Here is a 20,215-nt window from a genome sequence, read left to right as displayed (position 1 = left end):
AATAATCCCTCCGGTTAGAGAGAACTATGTTCCCCCTTGTCGGACTTCTTCACAACGATGTCATCCCTTTTATGTAGCCTCTCGATGGCGGATTTCTCCTCCCTAGAGAGGTTATCAGGATCTTTAAGACAAAAAACAACAGAGCGCTTCTGTGTGCGATCTTCCAGACCAAATAGGATAATGTGGGTGAGTGAGGAACGCACTCACCTGGTCAGGTTGTGCATATTCCAGGCACAACGCTGATGTGGGCTTATTGTGACAACTGCTGCGGCTTCCCACGCTGGATCCACCGGCGTGTAAGAGACAGTGAAGGAGGAGGAAATCGGAAGCTGAGATCGCGCTGTTGCAGAGAAGATTCAAGGATACTGGTAGAAGTCTTAATTTCTTTTATTCTATTCACACAACGCGTTTCTGGATATTAATAATCCTTTCTTCAGGAGTGATACAAAACACAGAATGCAGGAGATATATATAAGGGAAGTGACGTATCGCACCTGGATAACAACACGCCCACAATTCTCACACAAGTAAACATAATGGATATTATTAATGCTGCATATAATCACCAAATAAATCCACTATATTCCACGATAGATAATAAACCTGTCCAATAACAGAAAGGATTATTTTACAAAAAATCGCAATAATGTACAAATGCATAAAAACACATTGATACATAAAAAACACACAATAAAACCTACATTAAAAGGCCGTTTTATCTATACACTCATTTAACCCATCGGGCCACATAGTATTAAATCTAAAAATCCAATACGATTCTCGGTTAATTAACTGTTGATACCGATTAGTGGTGGTTAGCCTGCATAGGCTAATCTAATTTATGGGAGGAGTCTGGAGGCGTATTTATACTTACTCCCAGGGTCAGGGGAAGATCCGACTGCTCCGGTTCCTCACCCATACCACCACGATAATACCTATTATCAGTCCGAAGCGGGACACACTACCGCATTATTTCCCACTGAAACATCGACTGTCTACAGTCACCAAATCAATAGCCACGTCATCTCTCTCTTTGATTCCACATCTGGAAATAAATTCACCAACATTAAAAAGTACAAAAAGAAAAATAGACCACGGGGATGCAGGGGGGGGCCGCAAAAAAGGAAATAAAACTTGCCAGTCCACTTGTACACCAAAACCAAAGCCAATAAAAATATTTAACATATCACCACATGTATTGGGTGATAGTGAGATTTCCCTTTTAGCCAAGGGACTCTCATTTTGTCCCTCTACTGCTCCGGACCCTTTTCAGTTGTTTTTGGATTTGAATGAATATATTCGCAAATTGGCCCTCACACGTTTTTTTGCTTTTAAGGAAAACAAAACAGGTAAACTTGAAGCAAATATTCCGACTAATGTTGATGACCATGACAATATTGATATTTTAGATGCACGTGGTAAACATATGGATGTGCACAAAAAATCCACTTTTTTTCCTCTGGGACACAGAGGCAATTTTGTGGAGACATTTTACTCATTGGTGGGGAATGATTTTAGGAATATTAATGAAACTCCCCGTTCGACTCACAAGGATAATTTATCCTTGGAAGAACGAAAAGCGCTCAAATCATTAAGAAATAATGAGAATATTATAGTGAGACCCGCTGATAAAGGGGGGGGGTACAGTCATTTTAAATAGATCGGATTACATTAAGGAGGCAATGCGGATCCTTTCGGATATGAATTATTATGAAGTCCTGTCAGATGATCCCTCTGTAAAATATTTTGAGGATTATTTATTCTTTATTAAGAATGCCTTTGACATTAAGGTGCTAAATAAAAATGAATATGAATTTTTAAAGATCAAAAATTACCAACTGAGGATTATTTATTCTTTATTAAGAATGCCTTTGACATTCAGGTGCTAAATAAAAATGAATACGAATTTTTAAAGATCAAAAATTACCAACTCCCCACCTTTTATTATTTGCCAAAGGTCCACAAGGATCAAAGTAATCCCCCCGAGAGACCAATTATCTCTGGGGTTGGTGCTATTAGTTCCCACCTATCCCATTTTGTGGACCTTTTTTTACAGCAATATGTATTGGAACTGCCTAGCTTTTTAAGAGACTCCACCCAGCTCATTCAAGAATTGGAATTTTTTAGAAATATTGATAATAATAATTATTTATTTATAACCTCGGATGTTAGTGCTTTGTATTCCAACATTTTAAAAGAAAAAGGGCTTGGTGCAATCAGATACTATTTGGAACAAGATGCTGCTATATCTAGTGCCCAGTTGGAATTTCTTCTTTATTCCATTGATTTTATTCTTGAGCACAATATTTTTTCTTTTAATGGACACATTTTTAGACAGACCCTCGGTTGTGCGATGGGCACTCGATTTGCCCCAAGTTATGCAAATTTATATATGGGGCACTTCGAGTCCCTTCGCATTTTAAATCCGCACATCATATTTTATAAGCGTTTTATAGATGATTTATTTATACTTTGAAATGGCACTGAAGATGAAGCAATACTTTTTATTAATGAAATTAATCACAATGATTGGGGATTATTATTTACTCCAACTATTTCATCTACCAGTTGCGTGTTTTTAGATTTGGAAGTTTTTAAAAATAACACAGATGAAATACAGACATGCAGACATTTTAAAAAGGTAGATGTGAATAGCTTTTTGAACTTTAATAGTTGTCATTATCCGAAATGGATTTTAAATGTCCCATATGGACAATATCAGCGTGTGCGGAAAAAGTGCAGTTCTGATGCAGATTTTCTTATGCAATCTAAAATACTGCAGGAAAGATTTTTAGAAAAGGGTTATCCCAAAAAAATAGTGTCCACTGCTTTTCAGAAAGCAAGCACCTTAGAACGCAAGGAGTTGGTACATAAAACAAATAAAAAGACAAAAGGAAGGAATGCTGTGATCCAGAATACTAATAATAAAAGGAAATTTAATTTTATTACCACTTATAACAATAATCCTGATCGGATCCGGGGGATACTGACTAAATATTGGGGAATCCTGCATGCAGATCCGATTTTAAAACAAGTTTTACCAAAGAGACCTAATTTAACATTTCGAAGGGCAAAAACCCTTAGAAATCAGTTAGCCCCAAGTAGGCTAAAAATATTGAATAATGATGTAATCTCTAGAGATATTACAAAAAATGCTAAATCAGGTACCTTTAAGTGTGGGATCTCGAGATGTCTATGCTGCAAATGGATCCCCTGTAAGAATACATCCCAACTAACATCTTTTTCCACTCAGGAGGTAATAAAGTGCAGGGATAGTGCAAATTGTGCATCTTCTTTTGTAGTTTATTTACTAATATGTAGATGTGGGATCCAATATATTGGGCGCACAGTGAAAAGTTTGCGAGCTCGAATGAACAAACATCGCTCTAATATTGCAAAAAAATGTATGCAGCACAGTGTCTTGAGACACATAACCTTAAGTCACCCGGATAATATCGACTGTCTGTCAGTTTTTGTAATCGAACAAATTCCTGCTAATAATCCTAATCGGTATCAACAGTTAATTAACCGAGAATCGTATTGGATTTTTAGATTTAATACTATGTGGCCCGAGGGGTTAAATGAGTGTATAGAAAAAACGGCCTTTTAATGTAGGTTTTATTGTGTGTTTTTTATGTATCAATGTGTTTTTATGCATTTGTACATTATTGCAATTTTTTGTAAAATAATCCTTTCTGTTATTGGACAGGTTTATTATCTATCGTGGAATATAGTGGATTTATTTGGTGATTATATGCAGCATTAATAATATCCATTATGTTTACTTGTGTGAGAATTGTGGGCGTGTTGTTATCCAGGTGCGATACGTCACTTCCCTTATATATATCTCCTGCATTCTGTGTTTTGTATCACGCCTGAAGAAAGGATTATTAATATCCAGAAACGCGTTGTGTGAATAGAATAAAAGAAATTAAGACTTCTACCAGTATCCTTGAATCTTCTCTGCAACAGCGCGATCTCAGCTTCCGATTTCCTCCTCCTTCACTATCAGGATCTTTAGGATGACAAAGGGCTTTTATTTCTTCAAGAACTTTCTTTTGAAACAGATCTAAATTGCTGCCCATCACAAGCGGTGGGCAGAAGGTGGCACAGAGACTGCCAGGAGGAGGCGCGTGGGGATCATATACAGGTAACGGAGAAATCACTGCATTAACCGGAGAGTCCATCACGGCACCCGTGTAGCAGACGCCCGGACCGGTGAGCATACCTAATCCATTCATATCACGCAGAGCCGTGAATTATTATCTGTACAGAGCTATACATTATTACAGAGCATTCTATTCCAACTGAGACAAAGTAGCTTGTTATTTTGGAGAACTTGTTACATAACGCTGCTGAGAAATAATCGATTGGTATAGCTATCTCTTGTTTGAGATACCTACGAGAGACTGAATCTTCTGCTATACTAGTTTCATTGCTAGAGGCTTATTTGGAGTTTTTTGTCCATCGATTTTGACCATATACTTGGATGAACTGTTGTGAACTTTGTCAATTTTTGGTGTTGATCCACAATATTTATTTCTACTATTTATTGGAGTGATTCCAGAGGTTTTCATTAAATATGCATTTAGGTTATTTATGATATTTTTATATGATTGTCTAACATTTTATATATGATCCCTGTACACCTGCAAGGGCCCTGTGGGTAGCCAGGCATCAATCATTATTTGATAAATTTTATACCATTTATTCTATTAAATAACCATTACTCCATATATCCATGACCTTGAGCCCCATATTTTATATTTTATTGTCTAGATATTTTGTGACACCTGAGGTATAGGTGTCTGTTGGGTAGCCCAGGTCTTGATTGCTGTCCAGAACACTTTAGAGCATCGCCACACTTCTTTTTCTATTATTATTATTTGTCAGACTTTGTTATGGACAGTTCGACGGAGTCCGTCCTCAAAAAAGGACTTAACTTTTGTCTTGTAGAGGACTTTGATCAAACAGCTTTTGAAATTGATTTATTCCGTGCCGTTAGGTAGATTAACCTTAAAAAGTTATTTTCAAATAAAGAGGTTAGACAGCAACCGAGAGTTGAGGGCGAGATCCCGGTTAGCATTGGACCTTTAGGATTCAGTGTTTTCCGAGATGCCCCTAAGGCAGAGATTGACTGCTTGTTCAATCTCTTGGATCTTCTTCCTGACCACACGGGGAAGAGTCTGGATGAGAGAGATATTGACACAAAAGAAGTGCCAGAATTCATGGGAGGGGCACGATCCACCTTCTGCCCACCACTTGCGATGGGCAATAATTTGGATCTGTTTCAAAAGAAAGTTCTTGAAGAAATAAAAGCCCTTTGTCATCCTAAAGATCCTGATCACCTCTCTAGGGAGGAGAAATCCGCCATCGAGAGGCTACGCAAAATGGATGACTTCGTTGTGAAGAAGTCCGACAAGGGGGGGGAACATAGTTCTCTTGAACACGAGGGATTATTTAAAAGAGGCCTAGCGGCAGTTACAGAACCCCTTGCATTATAAAAAAATAGAGAAAAAAAAAAAAAACCTTTGTCGGCACATCGAATAAACTACAAACGCACTTAAGAACTTACTTTGAGAAGGGCGTTATTTCCAAAAAAGCTAGCAGAGAAACTCATGCTAAATAGTCCCAGAGAAGCAGTATGTTATTATCTCCCAAAGATCCATAAAACGCTGGAGTCCCCACCCGGGTGACCAATTGTCTCCGGGGTGGGGACTCCAACGGAACCATTATCAAAGTATATAGACTGGTTACTCCATCCCCTTTTGTCCGAGGTCCTTGCATTAGTAAGGGATACCAACGATTTTATCAGAGCACTCCGAAATCTCTCTGTATCCGAGCCTGTTATTTTGGTCTCCATAGACATTGAAAGTCTCTATACGAGCATTCCACAAAGTAAAGCAGTAGAGACCATCAGGGAGTTTTGGGAGTGCTCGGAAAAGAGTATTGAATACATTAATTTCATTTGTGATTCCTTAAGTCTGATTCTGGCATGTAATACCTTCCGCTTCGGGGAGGAGTGATACGCACAGGTAGGGGGTGTAGCAATGGGGACACCCGTTGCTCGCACCCTCTCTAATCTGTACGTAGCCATGCTTGAAAAGAAGTTTATCTTTTCGGATAAGAATAAATACATTGGCTCCATAGCCTGCTATCATTGATTTGTAGACAACATTTTCATCGCTTGGACACCCTGAACGATGAAAAGGACATGAACCTAAAATTCATGTGTAAAATAGGGGGTTCAGAACTTGAATTTCTGCATGTTAAAGTGAGCACTTGTAACAGAGAATTTAGAACTCAAGGATACCGAAAATCCAAAGCTTGTAATTCCCTCCTGCACTACAGGAGCTATCATCCAGAGCATGTAAAAAAAGGCTGTCCCATAGGGACAGCTCATTAGATTTAGACGAATAAATAGCCGGGATGAAGATTTAGTGGTGCAAGCGAGGGAACTGCAGGCCCGTCTTAATCAAAGAGGTTACCCAAAAAAAATCTTGGATGAAGCTTTTGAGAAGGCCTACAATTGTGACAGAACTGAGCTTTTGTAAAATAAGCATTCTCGAAAAAAAACAGCATAACCAGAGAGGAAATAATACATTTGAAGATAGGTTTTCCTTTTCTTTTACATACAGTCCAGTAGCAGAGAAAATAAAAAAAGTTATCAACATAACTGGTTTCTCTTGCAAAATGATCTAGAACTACAGAGATGGACCACCAAACGGCTATTAACTTTTAAAAAGTGTAAAAATTTGAAAGATACTCTTGTTAGCAGTAATATAAGAACTGGTTAACAAAAAATACCCTGAAAAGAACGTACAAGTGTGGACATTGTAACTGGTGCAGCTATTGCTGCACTGAAAAATGTATTACCCTCAGAGGAATAGAGGCACAGTGTAGAGACTTTGTGTGTTGCCGCACTAAAAACGTGGTATATGCCATACGCTGTGAAGGAGCTGTAAAGCCTGAGGTTGCAGTTCAGTTACTTGCAGTTGTGGGGTCAGCATAAAATGTCCGTCATATACTGTATAAAAGTTGTTGTGCCAGGGGGTCCAAAAGAGCTAAATATAATTTGCTCTATAACGTTAGCAAGTCCCCTACACTTATTGCAGAGCTAATAATGGTTTATGCAAGGACATTGTTGAGCTCAGCTGTGTCCTTGTGGCAGCAAGGGATAACAGCTCTCACTGCTCAGCGTCCTCCTCGGTGCAGATAATGGCCCCCGGGTTCAGCCTCAGCACACAAGGCGGCCGTGGAAGGTAAGAGTAGGTGCAATACAGTACCTTGGTGTGTCGGCCGTGGCTCGGGAGTCCGATCGTCACTGGTGTTCGGTTCCCAGGCTCCGGTGCAGAGATTCTGCGCACTGCGGAGCGCGCTTCAGGATGAGACAGCAGCCTCTCTTAAGATGGTGCCGCGGGAACAGGGCTTGCTTTGTGGCACTTATAACTCCGTGTTCAGTTGGAGGACTGAAAAGTTGTCCAGTGATGCTCTGGTGGTTCCCCTGCAGGGTTCCATATATATTGTCCCGGTTTTAGTGCGGGGTGATGTCGCTAAGCGTCGCAGAGGAGGTTCACAGAGGAGAGAGCTAGGTGGACATCCTTTGTAGCAGGCCACACTCCTCCAGATTGCTTTTTACATTTTGCAGAGGCCTTGTTAAAAATAAAAGAAATTAGCTGATTGGTTGCTATGGGCAACTGGACAACTTTTCTCTGGACAGGTTTTGATAAATCTCCCCCATTGTACTTCTACCTGTGTCTTAAATACACATAAGTACACATTTCTAGTGTTGATAGTGAAAGTTGACTAGTAGGTGAGTGACAAATCACAAGCAAAATATAAAAATAACTTACAAATCTTTTTCAATAAAAAAAAAAAAAAGGTCTAGTAAAGGAATTTTAGCAGCAGCATACAGGTGCCTTCTGGTAGTAGTAGTAGTAGTAGCCGCATGAGCAAGCAAAAGTTCTCACTGCCTTCCAGGGGTTGTGTGATTTAGGAGGATAGTGGACTGGTTGACTTAATGAAGATGTGACAATATGACAGAGCCAGGTGTCAGTGAATTCCTCATTGTCTAACGTTACATGGCACAGTGAAACTGTCCATCCCAGACAGTCTGTTCCATTATCTTGGTCTTTGCTTTTCCCCTAATGCTAAGCAGAAGGATATCATTAGTCATATAGAAGAGTTGAGTAAGGGCTGCCAGCTTTTAGTGTGTGTTGCAGAAGTGGTGGAGGAAAGAGCAGCAGCCAAGCATTGCACTAGTGGTGGTAGGCGTGGTGATCAAATTGTAAGGCATCATTGTGAATATGCTGAGGGGGAGCAAGAAATATATGATGATCAGACATCAGAAGTTCATACTGAGTGGAGTAGTGGGGATGATGATGTCAGCAGGCCTTTTGTTCTCATCAGCTCAGGAGCAAGTGACAGAGGCACTGCTGCCTCTGCAGGCTTAAGAAAAAAGCCTTCCAGAGAAGGGGCACTGTGGAGTGATGGTGTACCTATCTCTTTATAGTATCCTGCTGTGTGGAAATTATTTTCTATCCAACCAGATGCAGAAAACCAGGCATAATGATATCTCTGCAGAAAGAAAGTAAGGCACTACCAGGGTTCAAGCATAGGCGTTACGGCTCTATATAAGCACATGGAGTGGCATAACAAGGCCTGTCCAGAAGTATCACTAGTCTTCCACTGGCTGCTGTCCGCTGGCTACTACTAGCACTAGTCCACCACTGCCTACTTTCCAATGGCTACTACAATTTCCACCAGTCCACCACCCTTGCTGCTGCTGCTACTACCAGCCAGGGCTACACATACACAAGCCACAAAACTTGTTGCAACTCACAAAAAAGGGAGGATTTTTGATAGCTTTTGTAAATATTATCAAAAATTATTCCTTTTTTAGGGAATTGCCACAGGATTGCTAACTGTGTCTCTAATAGTGAAGAACAAGTAGATAGTGAAGACATGGCAAAGAATATTTTTTTTTCAACTTTTAAATATTAACAAATGCTATCTAATAGTTCTTCACTACTGTATTTTGAGACACTGTCAACAATCCTGTTGCAACTCCCAAAAAGGGAGAATTGTTGGAATGCTTGGAAAAAGCCATTGCATCTTTCAATACTTCGGTGTGTATTTCAACACAGACATTTGCTAGTGAAGTGTCTTTTAAAACAATATATTAGTTACCATGGGTTACCACATATCGCCATAACGTTGACATTAAAGGGGTACTCCGCCCCTAGACATCTTATACCCTATCCATAGGATAGGAGATAAGATGTCTGATAGCGGGGTTCCAACGCTGGGGACCCCCGTGATCTCTCCTGCAGCACCCATCATCTGGTGCACAGAGCTGGCTTCGCTCCGTGCCTGATGACTGGCGATGCAGGGGCCGGAGGATCATGAAGTCACGGCCCCTCCCGCTTAATGGGTGGGGGTATGTCGGCTGTCAGGCCCCCTCCCATAGACTTGCATTGAGGGGTTGCGGCGGAGCCGGGACATCACAATCCTCTGTCCCCTGCATCGCCAGTCATCATGAACAATCGGTATGGCTTCAAAGCCGGCTCCACATGGCAGAGGATACAAGCAGGAGGAGGCAAGGTAAAATCAAGGTAGTTTATTTCCCAAGATGCACCGCGTTTCGCTGTGGGAAAGCAGCTTCATCAGGCATGCCTCTTCCTGCTTGTATCCTGCGCCATGTGAAGCCGGCATCCACTTTGAAGCCATACCGATTGATCACCATTGCTTTGCCGAAGGGCTGCGGACACCATACCATCTGATGTGCTTACCATTGTTGTGTATGTTGTTACACAATCACCTTTGGTGAGCGGCTTTTATGTCTATGGTTTATATGGAGAAACCCTCTTATTTCACCAAGGAGCGCTCTCCTCTCCACATTTTAGATTATCGCCAGTCATCAGGCACGGAGCGAAGCTTGCTCCGTGCACCTGATGACAGGGGGTGCTGCAGGAAAGATTGAACTTGAATAGTAACATAGTTCAAAAGGTTGAAAAAAAGACCAGAGTCCATCTAGATCAACCTATATCCATAATGAGTCCCTACTGAGTTGATCCCGGGGAAGGCAAATAACCCTCATACTAGAGGTAAAAATTCCTTCCCAACTTCAAATATGGCAGTCAGAATAAATCTCTGGATCAAAGTGCTGTCCCTAAATATGTACCATCAATGTTATTATTCTCCAAAAATGCATCCAGACTCGTTTTGAACTCTTTTACAGAGATCACCATGACCACCTCCTCCGGGAGAGAATTCTACAGTCTCACTGCTTTTACAGTAAAGAACCCCCGTCTGTGCTGGTGTAGAAACCTTCTTTCCTCAAAACGTAGAGGATGCCCCCTTGTTATAGATACAGTCCTGGGTATAAATAGATCATGGGAGACATCTCTGTACTGCCCCCTGATATATTTATACATAGTTATTAGGTCTCCCCTAAGCCTTTTTTTTTCTAAACTAAATAACCCCAATTCTGATAATCTTTCTGGGTACTGTAGTCCTCCCATTCCCCGTATTACTCTGGTTGCCCGTCTTTAAACCCTCTCCAGCTCCACTATATCTTTCTGGTTCACTGGTGCCCAGTACTGTACACAGTATTCTATGTGTGGTCTGACTAGTGATTTGTATAGTGGTAGAATTATTTCCTTGTCGTGGGCATCTATACCCCTAATTGATGCACTCCATGATTTTATTTGCCTTGGCAGCAACTGCCTGACACTGGTCACTACAGCTAAATTTACTATTAACCAAGTCCTTTTCCACGTCAGTCGTCCCAAGTGTTCTCACATTTAATTCATAACCCCGTCCCAGATTTTTCCTTCCCATGTCACCCCCCCCATGTCACCTCATCTGCCACTTCTCAGCCCAAACCTCCAAACTATCCAGATCCATTTGTACCAGTTCACTGTCCTCTATAGTGTTTACCACTTTACAGAGTTTAGTATCATCTGCAAAGATTGCTACTTTACTTTCCAACCCCTCTACAAGGTCATTAATAAATATATTAAATAGAACAGGACCCAAGACTGACCCCTGTGGTACTCCACTAGTAACAGTCACCCAATCAGAATAAGTACCATTAATAACCACCCTCTGTTTCCTATCACTGAGCCAGTTACTTACCCACTTACACACACATTCTCCCCCAGCCCGAGCATTCTCATTTTATGCACCAATCTTTTATTTGGCACCATATGAAATGCTTTGGAAAAATCCAGATATACAACATCCAGCGATTGCCCCTGGTCCAGTCTGGAGCTCACCTCCTCATAAAAGCGGATCAGGTTAGTTTGAACGGACCAATCCCTCATAAAGCCATGCTGATATGGTGTCAAAGATTTATTTTTATCAATATACTCCAAAATAGCATCTCTTAGAAAACCCTCAAACAATTTACATACAACGGAGGTTAAACTAACAGGTCTGTAATTCCCAGGGTCACCTTTTGTCCCCTTTTTAAATATTGGCACCACATTTGCCATGCGCCAGTCCTGGGGAACCATCCCTGTTACTATAGAGTCCCTGAATATTAAAAATAGGGGTCTGTCTATTACATTACTTAATTCCTTTAGGACACGGGGGTGAATGCCCTCTGGACCTGGTGATTTGTCCATTTTGATTTTTGTAGGCGGCACTGTACTTCTTCCTGGGTTAGAAAGGTGACCTGTACTGGAGAGTTTACCTTATCACACTGCATTTCACCTGGCATTTCATTTTCCTTGGTGAACACAGTGGAGAAGAATTTGTTTAGTATATTTGCTTTTTCCTGATCCCATAGTTACATAGTTAGTACGGTCTAAAAAAGACATATGTCCATCAAGTTCAACCAGGGAATTAAGGGGTAGGGGTGTGGCGGGATATTGGGGAAGGGATGGGATTTTATATTTCTTTATAAGCATTAATGTTATTTTGTTCCAGGAATGTATCTAATCCTGTTTTAAAGCTGTTAATTGTTCCTGCTGTGACCAGTTCCTGAGGGGGTAGACCGTTCCATAAATTCACAGTCTAGAATTTCTTCCTCATTATTTTTAAAGGGCCTACACTTTAATTTTTTTACCTTTTTGCTATTTATTTAGTTAAAGAACATTTTGGGGTCAGTTTTACTCTCTTTGGCAAGGAGTCTCTCTCACTATTTTTGTGGCTTTTATCTGTATTTTACATAATTTAACTTTTTCTCTATAGCTTTTTAATGCTCCTTCATGGCCATCCTGTTTTAGTAGTTTAAATGTTTTATTTTTTGTCATTTATTGCCCCCTTAACATTTTTATTCATCCATATTGGTTTTCTTTTATTTCTGACCCTTTTATTCCCATAAGGTATATACATCTTACAGTGAGAATTTAAGATATTCCTAAAAGTCTCCCATTTAGTGTCAGCATTCATATTTTTTAGGACATTATCCCATTTTATAATGTTAAGGGCTTCTCTGAGTTGACCGAACTTTGCCTTCCTAAAATTCATTGTGTGGCCCCTCGAGAGATTCCCTTATTGAAGAACAAGTTATAATGTATTATATTAGAATCATTATTTCCTAGGTGTCCTTCTACTTGCACATCAGTTACTCTATCAGGTCTGTCGGTTAATATTAAGTCTAGTAGGGCGCCCCCTCTGGTCGGGCCCTGTACCATTTGGGACAGATAATCGTCTTAAGCTATAGTCAGAAACCTGTTTCCTTTATGAGATTCACAGGTCTCAGTCTTCCAGTTTATATCAGGATAGTTTAAGTCCCCCATTATTATGACCTCATTTTGATTTGCTGCCTTGTTTATTTGCTTCAGTAATTGATCTTCCATTATGTTTGGTGGCTTATAACAAACCCCTACAAGAATTTTGTTATTTTTATCTCCATATTTGTACCCATAATGACTCCACATTATCGTTTCCCTCCCATATATCCTCCCGCAGTGCGGCCTTCAGACTTGATTTCACATAAAGGCAATCTCCTCCCCTTTCCGTTTTGTCCGATCCTTCCTGAATAGACTATATCCCTGTATGTTGACCGCCCAGTCACAGCAATCATCCAACCAAGTCTCTGTTATACCCACTATGTCATAATTTTCTTCAGACATCAACCACTCCAGTTCCTCTGTTTTATTGGACAGACTTCTGGCATTAGTCATCATGCAATACAATGGTGTATGATTTTTCGTCCTATGAAGCCTATCCCTATTAACTATTCTAAACCCTCCCTCCGCTCCACCCTCAGTATTTTACTAAGTCCCCCCTCTCTATCTACACTATCTTCCCCCTAGATTGAGATACTAGCAGTGTATTACAGGTCTTTAGAGCGCTCAGGCAGTGTTTTACATGTATGTTGAGGCTTATTTCAATCACTGATGCAGAAAACCTGTTTTCTGCCAACCAAGCTCTTGGCCAACGGTTATATAGGGTAAAATCTGACAGGCTATTCTATTTTAATGTGATGTTGAAAATTTACACTTGATATCAACAAAGTGATTGCCCAACTTTGCCCCACTATAGGGATGCGTCAAACCAAAATATTTTATAACATAGAAATATTACCAGCATTTACACCACCACAGACAATGATCTCCACCGTACTTGTAGAGTAGTTTAGATCTTCGTTCTTGAACTGTGCTTGCTTATTACTGTGTAGAACTGATTGTATCCGCTTTTCTTTTTGTTTACACTTGCTTAAACATGTAACATTTCTGATTGGTAGTTAGCAACCATAGGCTGTACACGCTTATCTTATACAGTAATTCACTATATTACCACATTGTTATACATTGACACAGCAATATAATTATTGCTTATACTGTATAAAATATAGATGTTTACCATGGTCTTGAACTCCTCTTACGTTTTCTGTTTGATACAACGTCGCTCTCCAAGTTTATCTGCCTCTCATAAGGCAACTGTATTGAGCTACAGATGAAAGCAAAAAGACAAATCAGATTCTATAATCAGAATTTAATTCACAACAATTTAAAGTTGAAGTTTAAGAAATGTGATGTATCGGTTAACTAGCATGTAAATCCTGAGCTTTAGAGCAAAGGCCAATGGGGAGAACCCTGAATGCATTGTTTATAGGGTGATGCTGGTAAAATAATCTTCGTGGTGAGCTCACGTGTGAGGACACTGGTGATGTGAGCTTCATGCCGGTCAGACTATTATCAGCTCCTATTAGCACCCAATGGGCTCCACAGCTCCTACAGTGCGGAAATTTCTCCCACTGACCTCTGACCATGTCCCTGTCAGAGGAAGAACAAGTAAAAGTTTACACAGACCCTCTCTCAGTCAATCCTAGAGTTCTTTCTGGCCTCCCTGGGATCCAAGATGGCACCTGCATCTCCTCAGCTCTTAGAGTAGGCCTCTGTTAAACAGCTTTTCAGAGACTAGCTGCAGAAGGTGGTGAGTGACTTTACATCACAGATTCACAAGCTCGTGCAACGGGTGTCTGATTATGAAATAAGTTGGACAAGATAGATTATGCTGCTGAGATGGACCGCCATGACATAGACTCTCATACTGATAAGTTAGTGGCTCTTGAGCTCAAGCTAGAGGACCTTGAGAATCGTTCTCGCCAGACAAACATACGTATCAGAGGCGTCCCAGAGACGGTTAATGATTGTAAAGCAACGACGCACTCCTACCTTAAGTTGTGCCCAACATGCTAAGCAAGGACCGGATCCAAGAATTCTAATATCCTGAGGGACGTAGTGCTCAAAATGCATTACCCTGAAATACGGGACTGTCACTAGGAACCTGTTAACTTTATCTGACACACTGACCAGTGTCCTCCTATTCTAAGACCTAGCACCCTCCACCAAGGAGAGGCGTTGGAACTTTCACCCTATTACATTCGCCCTGCAAAGGGAACAAGTTAAGTACCAGTGGGGCTTCCTGTTCTCGCTATCCTTCCAAGTTGGATCCCACTCCATTGTGGTGCGCTCCTTGTCCGATGAGGGTCGCGATGCAGACCCAGCAGGAGGGGGAGCAACTGGTCTCCCATTAGCCTGAGGGTCTCCTCAGGCTAATGGGAGACCAGTTGCTCCCCCTCCTCCTGCTGGATCTGACTCGCGAGTACTCGGTCTGATAGACCACAGGTGCCTACTGCTCACCCTGTCTCCCCGCTTCTCTGACCGGAGCTGGATGTGGCCAGAATCTCTTGTTCCCCTTCACAGTAATGAGTATGGAAGTAGACCGATGTGCACGAAAATGGTGCCCGGCTTTCCTGGACTATTAATACTGGACTTTTATGCTTTGTTTTTGCTCCCGCAATAATTCCCTCTTACTGATGCGTCCCTTTGTTTGTCCATTAGTGTACTGTTGGAGGGTATAACTACTAATTTACACTTGTCAGTGATTCTGCTTATGTGTCGGATACTATCCAATAATGTGAAGGGTTTAGATTCCCCTGCCAATCGTAAGGCGACATTCGGGGACTAGCTGAGGCACTGTCCTGATATCATCTGTATCAAGGAGTCTCACTTCACCCTTCCTCTTACCCTAAGAACCTCCACCCTAGATACTAGAGAGTATATAGATCTTCCTTTTAAACTGAAAGTCGAGGGGTTGTTATATGTCTGAATAATGCTTTTTCATTAGAGGTCTCAAAGAAAATTGAAGACTCTGATTGGAGGTTCATCATCCTGCAAGGCTTACGTGTGGTTAATTCTTATGCCCCTACATCTGACCCCATTTCCTTTTTTATTGCTATGTGTACCCGTGTCTCGGCCATTGCTTACAATATCCTTTTATGGACCAGTGACTTTAATTTTGTGATGAACAGTAAGCTTGGCCGGTCCAACAAAGGCCCCTTCAGGAGGTCTGGAGGACAACATTGCTTGTTACAGGATCAGTTAGTCTCTTGCATTAGCTGATATGTTAGGAAACATAACTCTAAGCGGGGATATTCTTATTACCCCCCATCCCAACAGCGTTATACTCGTATAAACTGGAAACTGACCAACTCCAACTCCCTGCCCTCCTTACTGAACTCCCGCCATATACCTTGCACTTGGTCTGACCATGATGTGGTGTTAGCTGAGTTTGACTTGGTGGGCAGGCCCTCCACCCTGTTTAAATGTCGCTTAAACAAATACTCAACTTACAAAATGATGACCTTTGTTCTTATTTCGACCTTAATGTACAGCCAAATCCTGATCTGATCTTGGTGTGGTCAGCTCACAAGGCCTTTATTAGATGCTGTTTTATCTCTATAGCTTCAGGACTCAAGAGGGAAGGTGATAGGCCCCAGGCCACTTTATAGGGCAAATTGATGTAACTTTCTTTTGCGCACCAACACATCTCTTCCTTGTACCTTTATAAAACCTTGAAGGATACTAGGATCCAACTGGATGCCGTGCTTTCCCACTGGGTTGAGAAAGCTCTGCACTGGACTGGCATGACATATTATTCTGCAAATAAACCTGATGAGCTACTAGCCTCTTAGTTGAAACAGAAACAAATTCAAATTATGTGAACAACATCCAGTTGTGATCTGGTTTACGCACCTCCCACCTGCTGCATACATATGAGGCTTTTTGTCTCACTAGTTTTCTCCCATCTTTATGCTGAGCCGGATCAGCCGTCAGACTTTACCTTTCGCCTTTCTGCCTATCCTCACTCTATTCCTCTTCCCTCTCTAGCACCTTCTGACAGCGATGTATTGAATGCCCCTCTTACCTCTAAGGAGGTAGCTGATACGATCTCCTGTCTGCAGCTTGGTAAGTTCCAGGCCTTGATGGTCTATCTGCTTAATACTATAAAAATGTTCTTCCCTCTTACTTCCTCCCCTTACTTCTCTATGTAACCACCTTTTCTCCTCTCACTTCCATCTTAGCTTACCCCAGCCTCATCCACTTTGACCAAGTGGGATTTATACCTGGTCGCCAAGGCCTAGACTAAATAACAAAAGTTCTCGATGTTATGCAATTGTGTTCTACCTCCTCTGCCCTCCTTATGGTGCTCGCCCTTAACATAGAAAAGGCATTTGACAGTGTCTCCAGGGTGTACCTTTTTAGGGGTATTTTTGTGTCAGATGACAGGTTTTTCAGGACCTTTATGCACTTGCTTCACTTGTACTCTCAGCCCTCGGCATACTGGAAGCTTCCGATTGACGTTTGAAAGCTCATGTGGATTTTCCAGGGTACCCAACAGGGCTGCCCATTGTCCCTGGCCTTGTTTGCCCTGGTGGTGGAGACTTTGTTGACTCTTCTACGAGACTGTCCTTATTTGTCAGATGTCCAGATAGGTCAAGTAGACTATAAGTGCTGCTGATGCTTACGAGACCCCCTAGTTTCCCTTCCTAACTTATTCTAGATCCTTCCTGAGCTTTCCCTTAGGTCTGGGCTGAGGGTTGACAATTATAAGTCTGATACCCTATATTGTGGCTTTCCCGAGACCCTATATTGTGGCTTTCTACTGATTCTAGGTTATCCTATTTAGGGACATTTCTTACCTCGTCCTTGTCTACACTCTATTCCGCCAATTATACGAAACTCCGCAAACCTCCGAGTCTGGGACTTTCCTTGATGGGTAGAGTCCATACTATAAAAATGGTTGTACTGCCCGGCCCTTTTTTTTTTTTCATCTCTTCCTCACCATGAGAGGTTTTTCATCTTATTTGGTGGAAAAGACCCCACCCCCGCATTTCACGTTGTATTATGCATTACGATAACTTACTGTGTGGCCTCTCTGTTTCCAATTTTATCAAATACTTCTATGCTACCTGCTTAGCACAATTTACCTTTTTCCAGGCTGCATCTGTGCACCGATGTGTGTGTGTGTGTGCTTAGAATCTGCATTGGTTCTTCCCTATTCTCTTTCAGCTCTTCTCTGGTCCCTTCCTGCTGTCTCTCATCTGGTTCCTTTGTCTGCTTTGCTTACTCTATACTCTGTGTCTCTGGCGAATGATCAAGTTGAAGTTCTCGCTTTAATCCACCATCTTCCCCCTCACCCGCTTCTATGTAACCCACTGACAGACCATGCACGCTGGGAGTTGTAGTTTCGCAACAGCTGGAGGCATACTGGTGGGGAACACTTAGTTGGGGTTTGTTACCTAACTTAGGTTACATTTACAGGGGTGGGGACACTAACCTTAAACTACACTTACACAAAATAAATAGTAAAACAAACACTACATATATAAACTTACACACAAATACACTGTTACTCTCTGTTAATCCCACACCCCAAATAAAAATTATATATGACCGCTAGGGCAATGTGCACCAACTGTTGTTGCAAATTTACAACTCTCAGCATAGCATGGTAGTCTTTCATTGTCCAGTCATGCTGGAAGTAGTAGTTTTGCAACAGCTGGAGGATCACTGTTTAAGAAACACTGCTATCGGGTATTTTCAGTGGAGAGGCCCCCCATTTTAGCCACCCTGTTCCCCATATTAGCATCCTTGTCCCCCCTACAATCTTCCTGTCCCCCCCATATAGGTGAACCCGCCTGGACCCCAGTTCCAGACGATAAACCACAGATTCCTGGACTTGTTGGCCGCCCAGTAATACAAATTGACTTTACATTTTTTTTTTTACAGTGAGGACTTTGTCAATTTGATGACGGCTCAAACAAACTTGTATGGCTAACAGTTTGTGGCTCAGCACCCTGATACTTTTTGGCTAGGCCCAATAGATGGACCCCCATTAATGTAGCAGAGATAATGACATATTGGGGGGTCGCCCTGCATATGGGCCTAGTCGAAGAAAAAAAAAAGATTAGGTGATACATGAGTGGGGATGTTCTGTACAACACTACACTTTACTGTATGGCCAAGAAAAGGGCTCATCTCTCAGTAATTACAGCAACTTCGTGGCCGCCCTTGCGCCGGTAACAGAAATGTTTACCACCTATAGAGGTGATGCATATTTCTGCAACTTTACATACTGCAAGTCAGCCCTAACATTGCATGTAAGAAGTGTGTGCCCCCGGCACACTCCCTCTATGCAAGACTCTCCCCTCTATGCAAGACTCTCCCCTCTATGCAAGACTCTCTCAATCCCTGCACCTGTCTGCCACCCCTTCGCAAATCCATAAACTGGACCACAAATGCGCATGGTGCTTTCTCCCTCCTGGGCCCTGTTGTATTTCAAGGCAGCAGTTTAGGGCCACATATAGGCTATTTCCGTACTCGGGAGAAATTGTGTTACACATTTTGGGTGGCTTTAAACCCGCATGTTAGTGTAAAAAAAATGTAATTTAAAAAAAAAGGTAAAAGTAGAAAGGGATCCCCAAAATTTGTAGTGCAATTTCTCCTGAGTTTGGACATACCCCATATATAGACAAAGTGCTCTGCAGACACACAACATGGCTCAGAAGTTAGCGCGCACCATATACATTGAAGGCCTAAATTGGTGATTGGAATGGCTGTTGCAGAGGTTCCAGCATAAACGGAAAAAAAAAAATTAATTATAAACACCCACGTGATCCTATTTTGGAAACTACACCCTTCAAGGAATGTAACAAGAGGTGCAGTGAGCATTTAGATCCCACGGGTGTCTGACAGATGATTTTTGCAACAGTGGTCCGTAAAAATAAAACAATTATGTTGACAGCCCACTGTCCCGAAAATCTGTCAAACACCGGTGGAGTGTAAATGTTCACTGCACTCCTTACTAGATTCCCTGAGGGGTGTAGTTTCATAAAATGGGATCACATGAATTGGGTCTCCACTGTTCTGGCACCATGGGGGCTTTATATACGCAGCATGGCACCCAGCTTCCATTTCAGGCAAATCCCCTCTGCAAAAGGCCACCGGTGCGCCTTCACATCTGAGCCCTGCTGTGCACCCGCAGAGAATTTTACGTCCACATACAGTGGGGATCAAAAGATTGGGCACCCCAGGTAAAAATTTGTATTAATGTGCATAAAGAAGCAAAGAAAAGATGGAAAAATCTCCAAAAGGCATCAAATTACAGATTGGACATTGTTATAATATGACAACAAAAGTTAGATTTTATTTTCATCATTTATACTTTAAAAATAACAGAAAACAATAAAATGGCGTCTGCAAAAGTTTGGGTACCATGCAGAGTTAATATCTTGTACTGCCCTCTTTGGCAAGTATCACAGCTTGTAAACGCTTTTTGTAGCCAGCCAAGAGTCTTTCAATTTTTGTTTGAGGTATCTTTGCCCATTCTTCCTTACAAAAGTCTTCCAGTTCTTTGAGATTTCTGGGCTGTCTGTCACGCACTGCTCTTTTAAGGTTTATCCATTGATTTT

The 20,215-nt window shown here is 41.6% G+C and overlaps 1 protein-coding gene across 3 annotated transcripts in view; it reads right to left on the bottom strand.

Annotated features, from left to right (window-relative positions):
- TSEN54 (tRNA splicing endonuclease subunit 54) overlaps window positions 1-20,215 on the bottom strand; it is a 217,061-nt gene that overhangs the window by 103,715 nt on the left and 93,131 nt on the right. For all 3 annotated transcript variants that reach the window (XM_056550326.1, XM_056550325.1, XM_056550327.1), the window contains exon 7: window positions 13,819-13,905. In XM_056550326.1, coding sequence (XP_056406301.1) covers window positions 13,819-13,905 — 87 coding nt within the window. The remainder of the gene's footprint in view (window positions 1-13,818; window positions 13,906-20,215) is intronic.

This window comes from Hyla sarda, chromosome 13 (genome assembly GCF_029499605.1).
Source record: "Hyla sarda isolate aHylSar1 chromosome 13, aHylSar1.hap1, whole genome shotgun sequence".
Classification (NCBI taxonomy): Eukaryota; Metazoa; Chordata; class Amphibia; order Anura; family Hylidae; genus Hyla; species Hyla sarda.
This window is presented reverse-complemented; position numbering and strand designations above follow the sequence as displayed.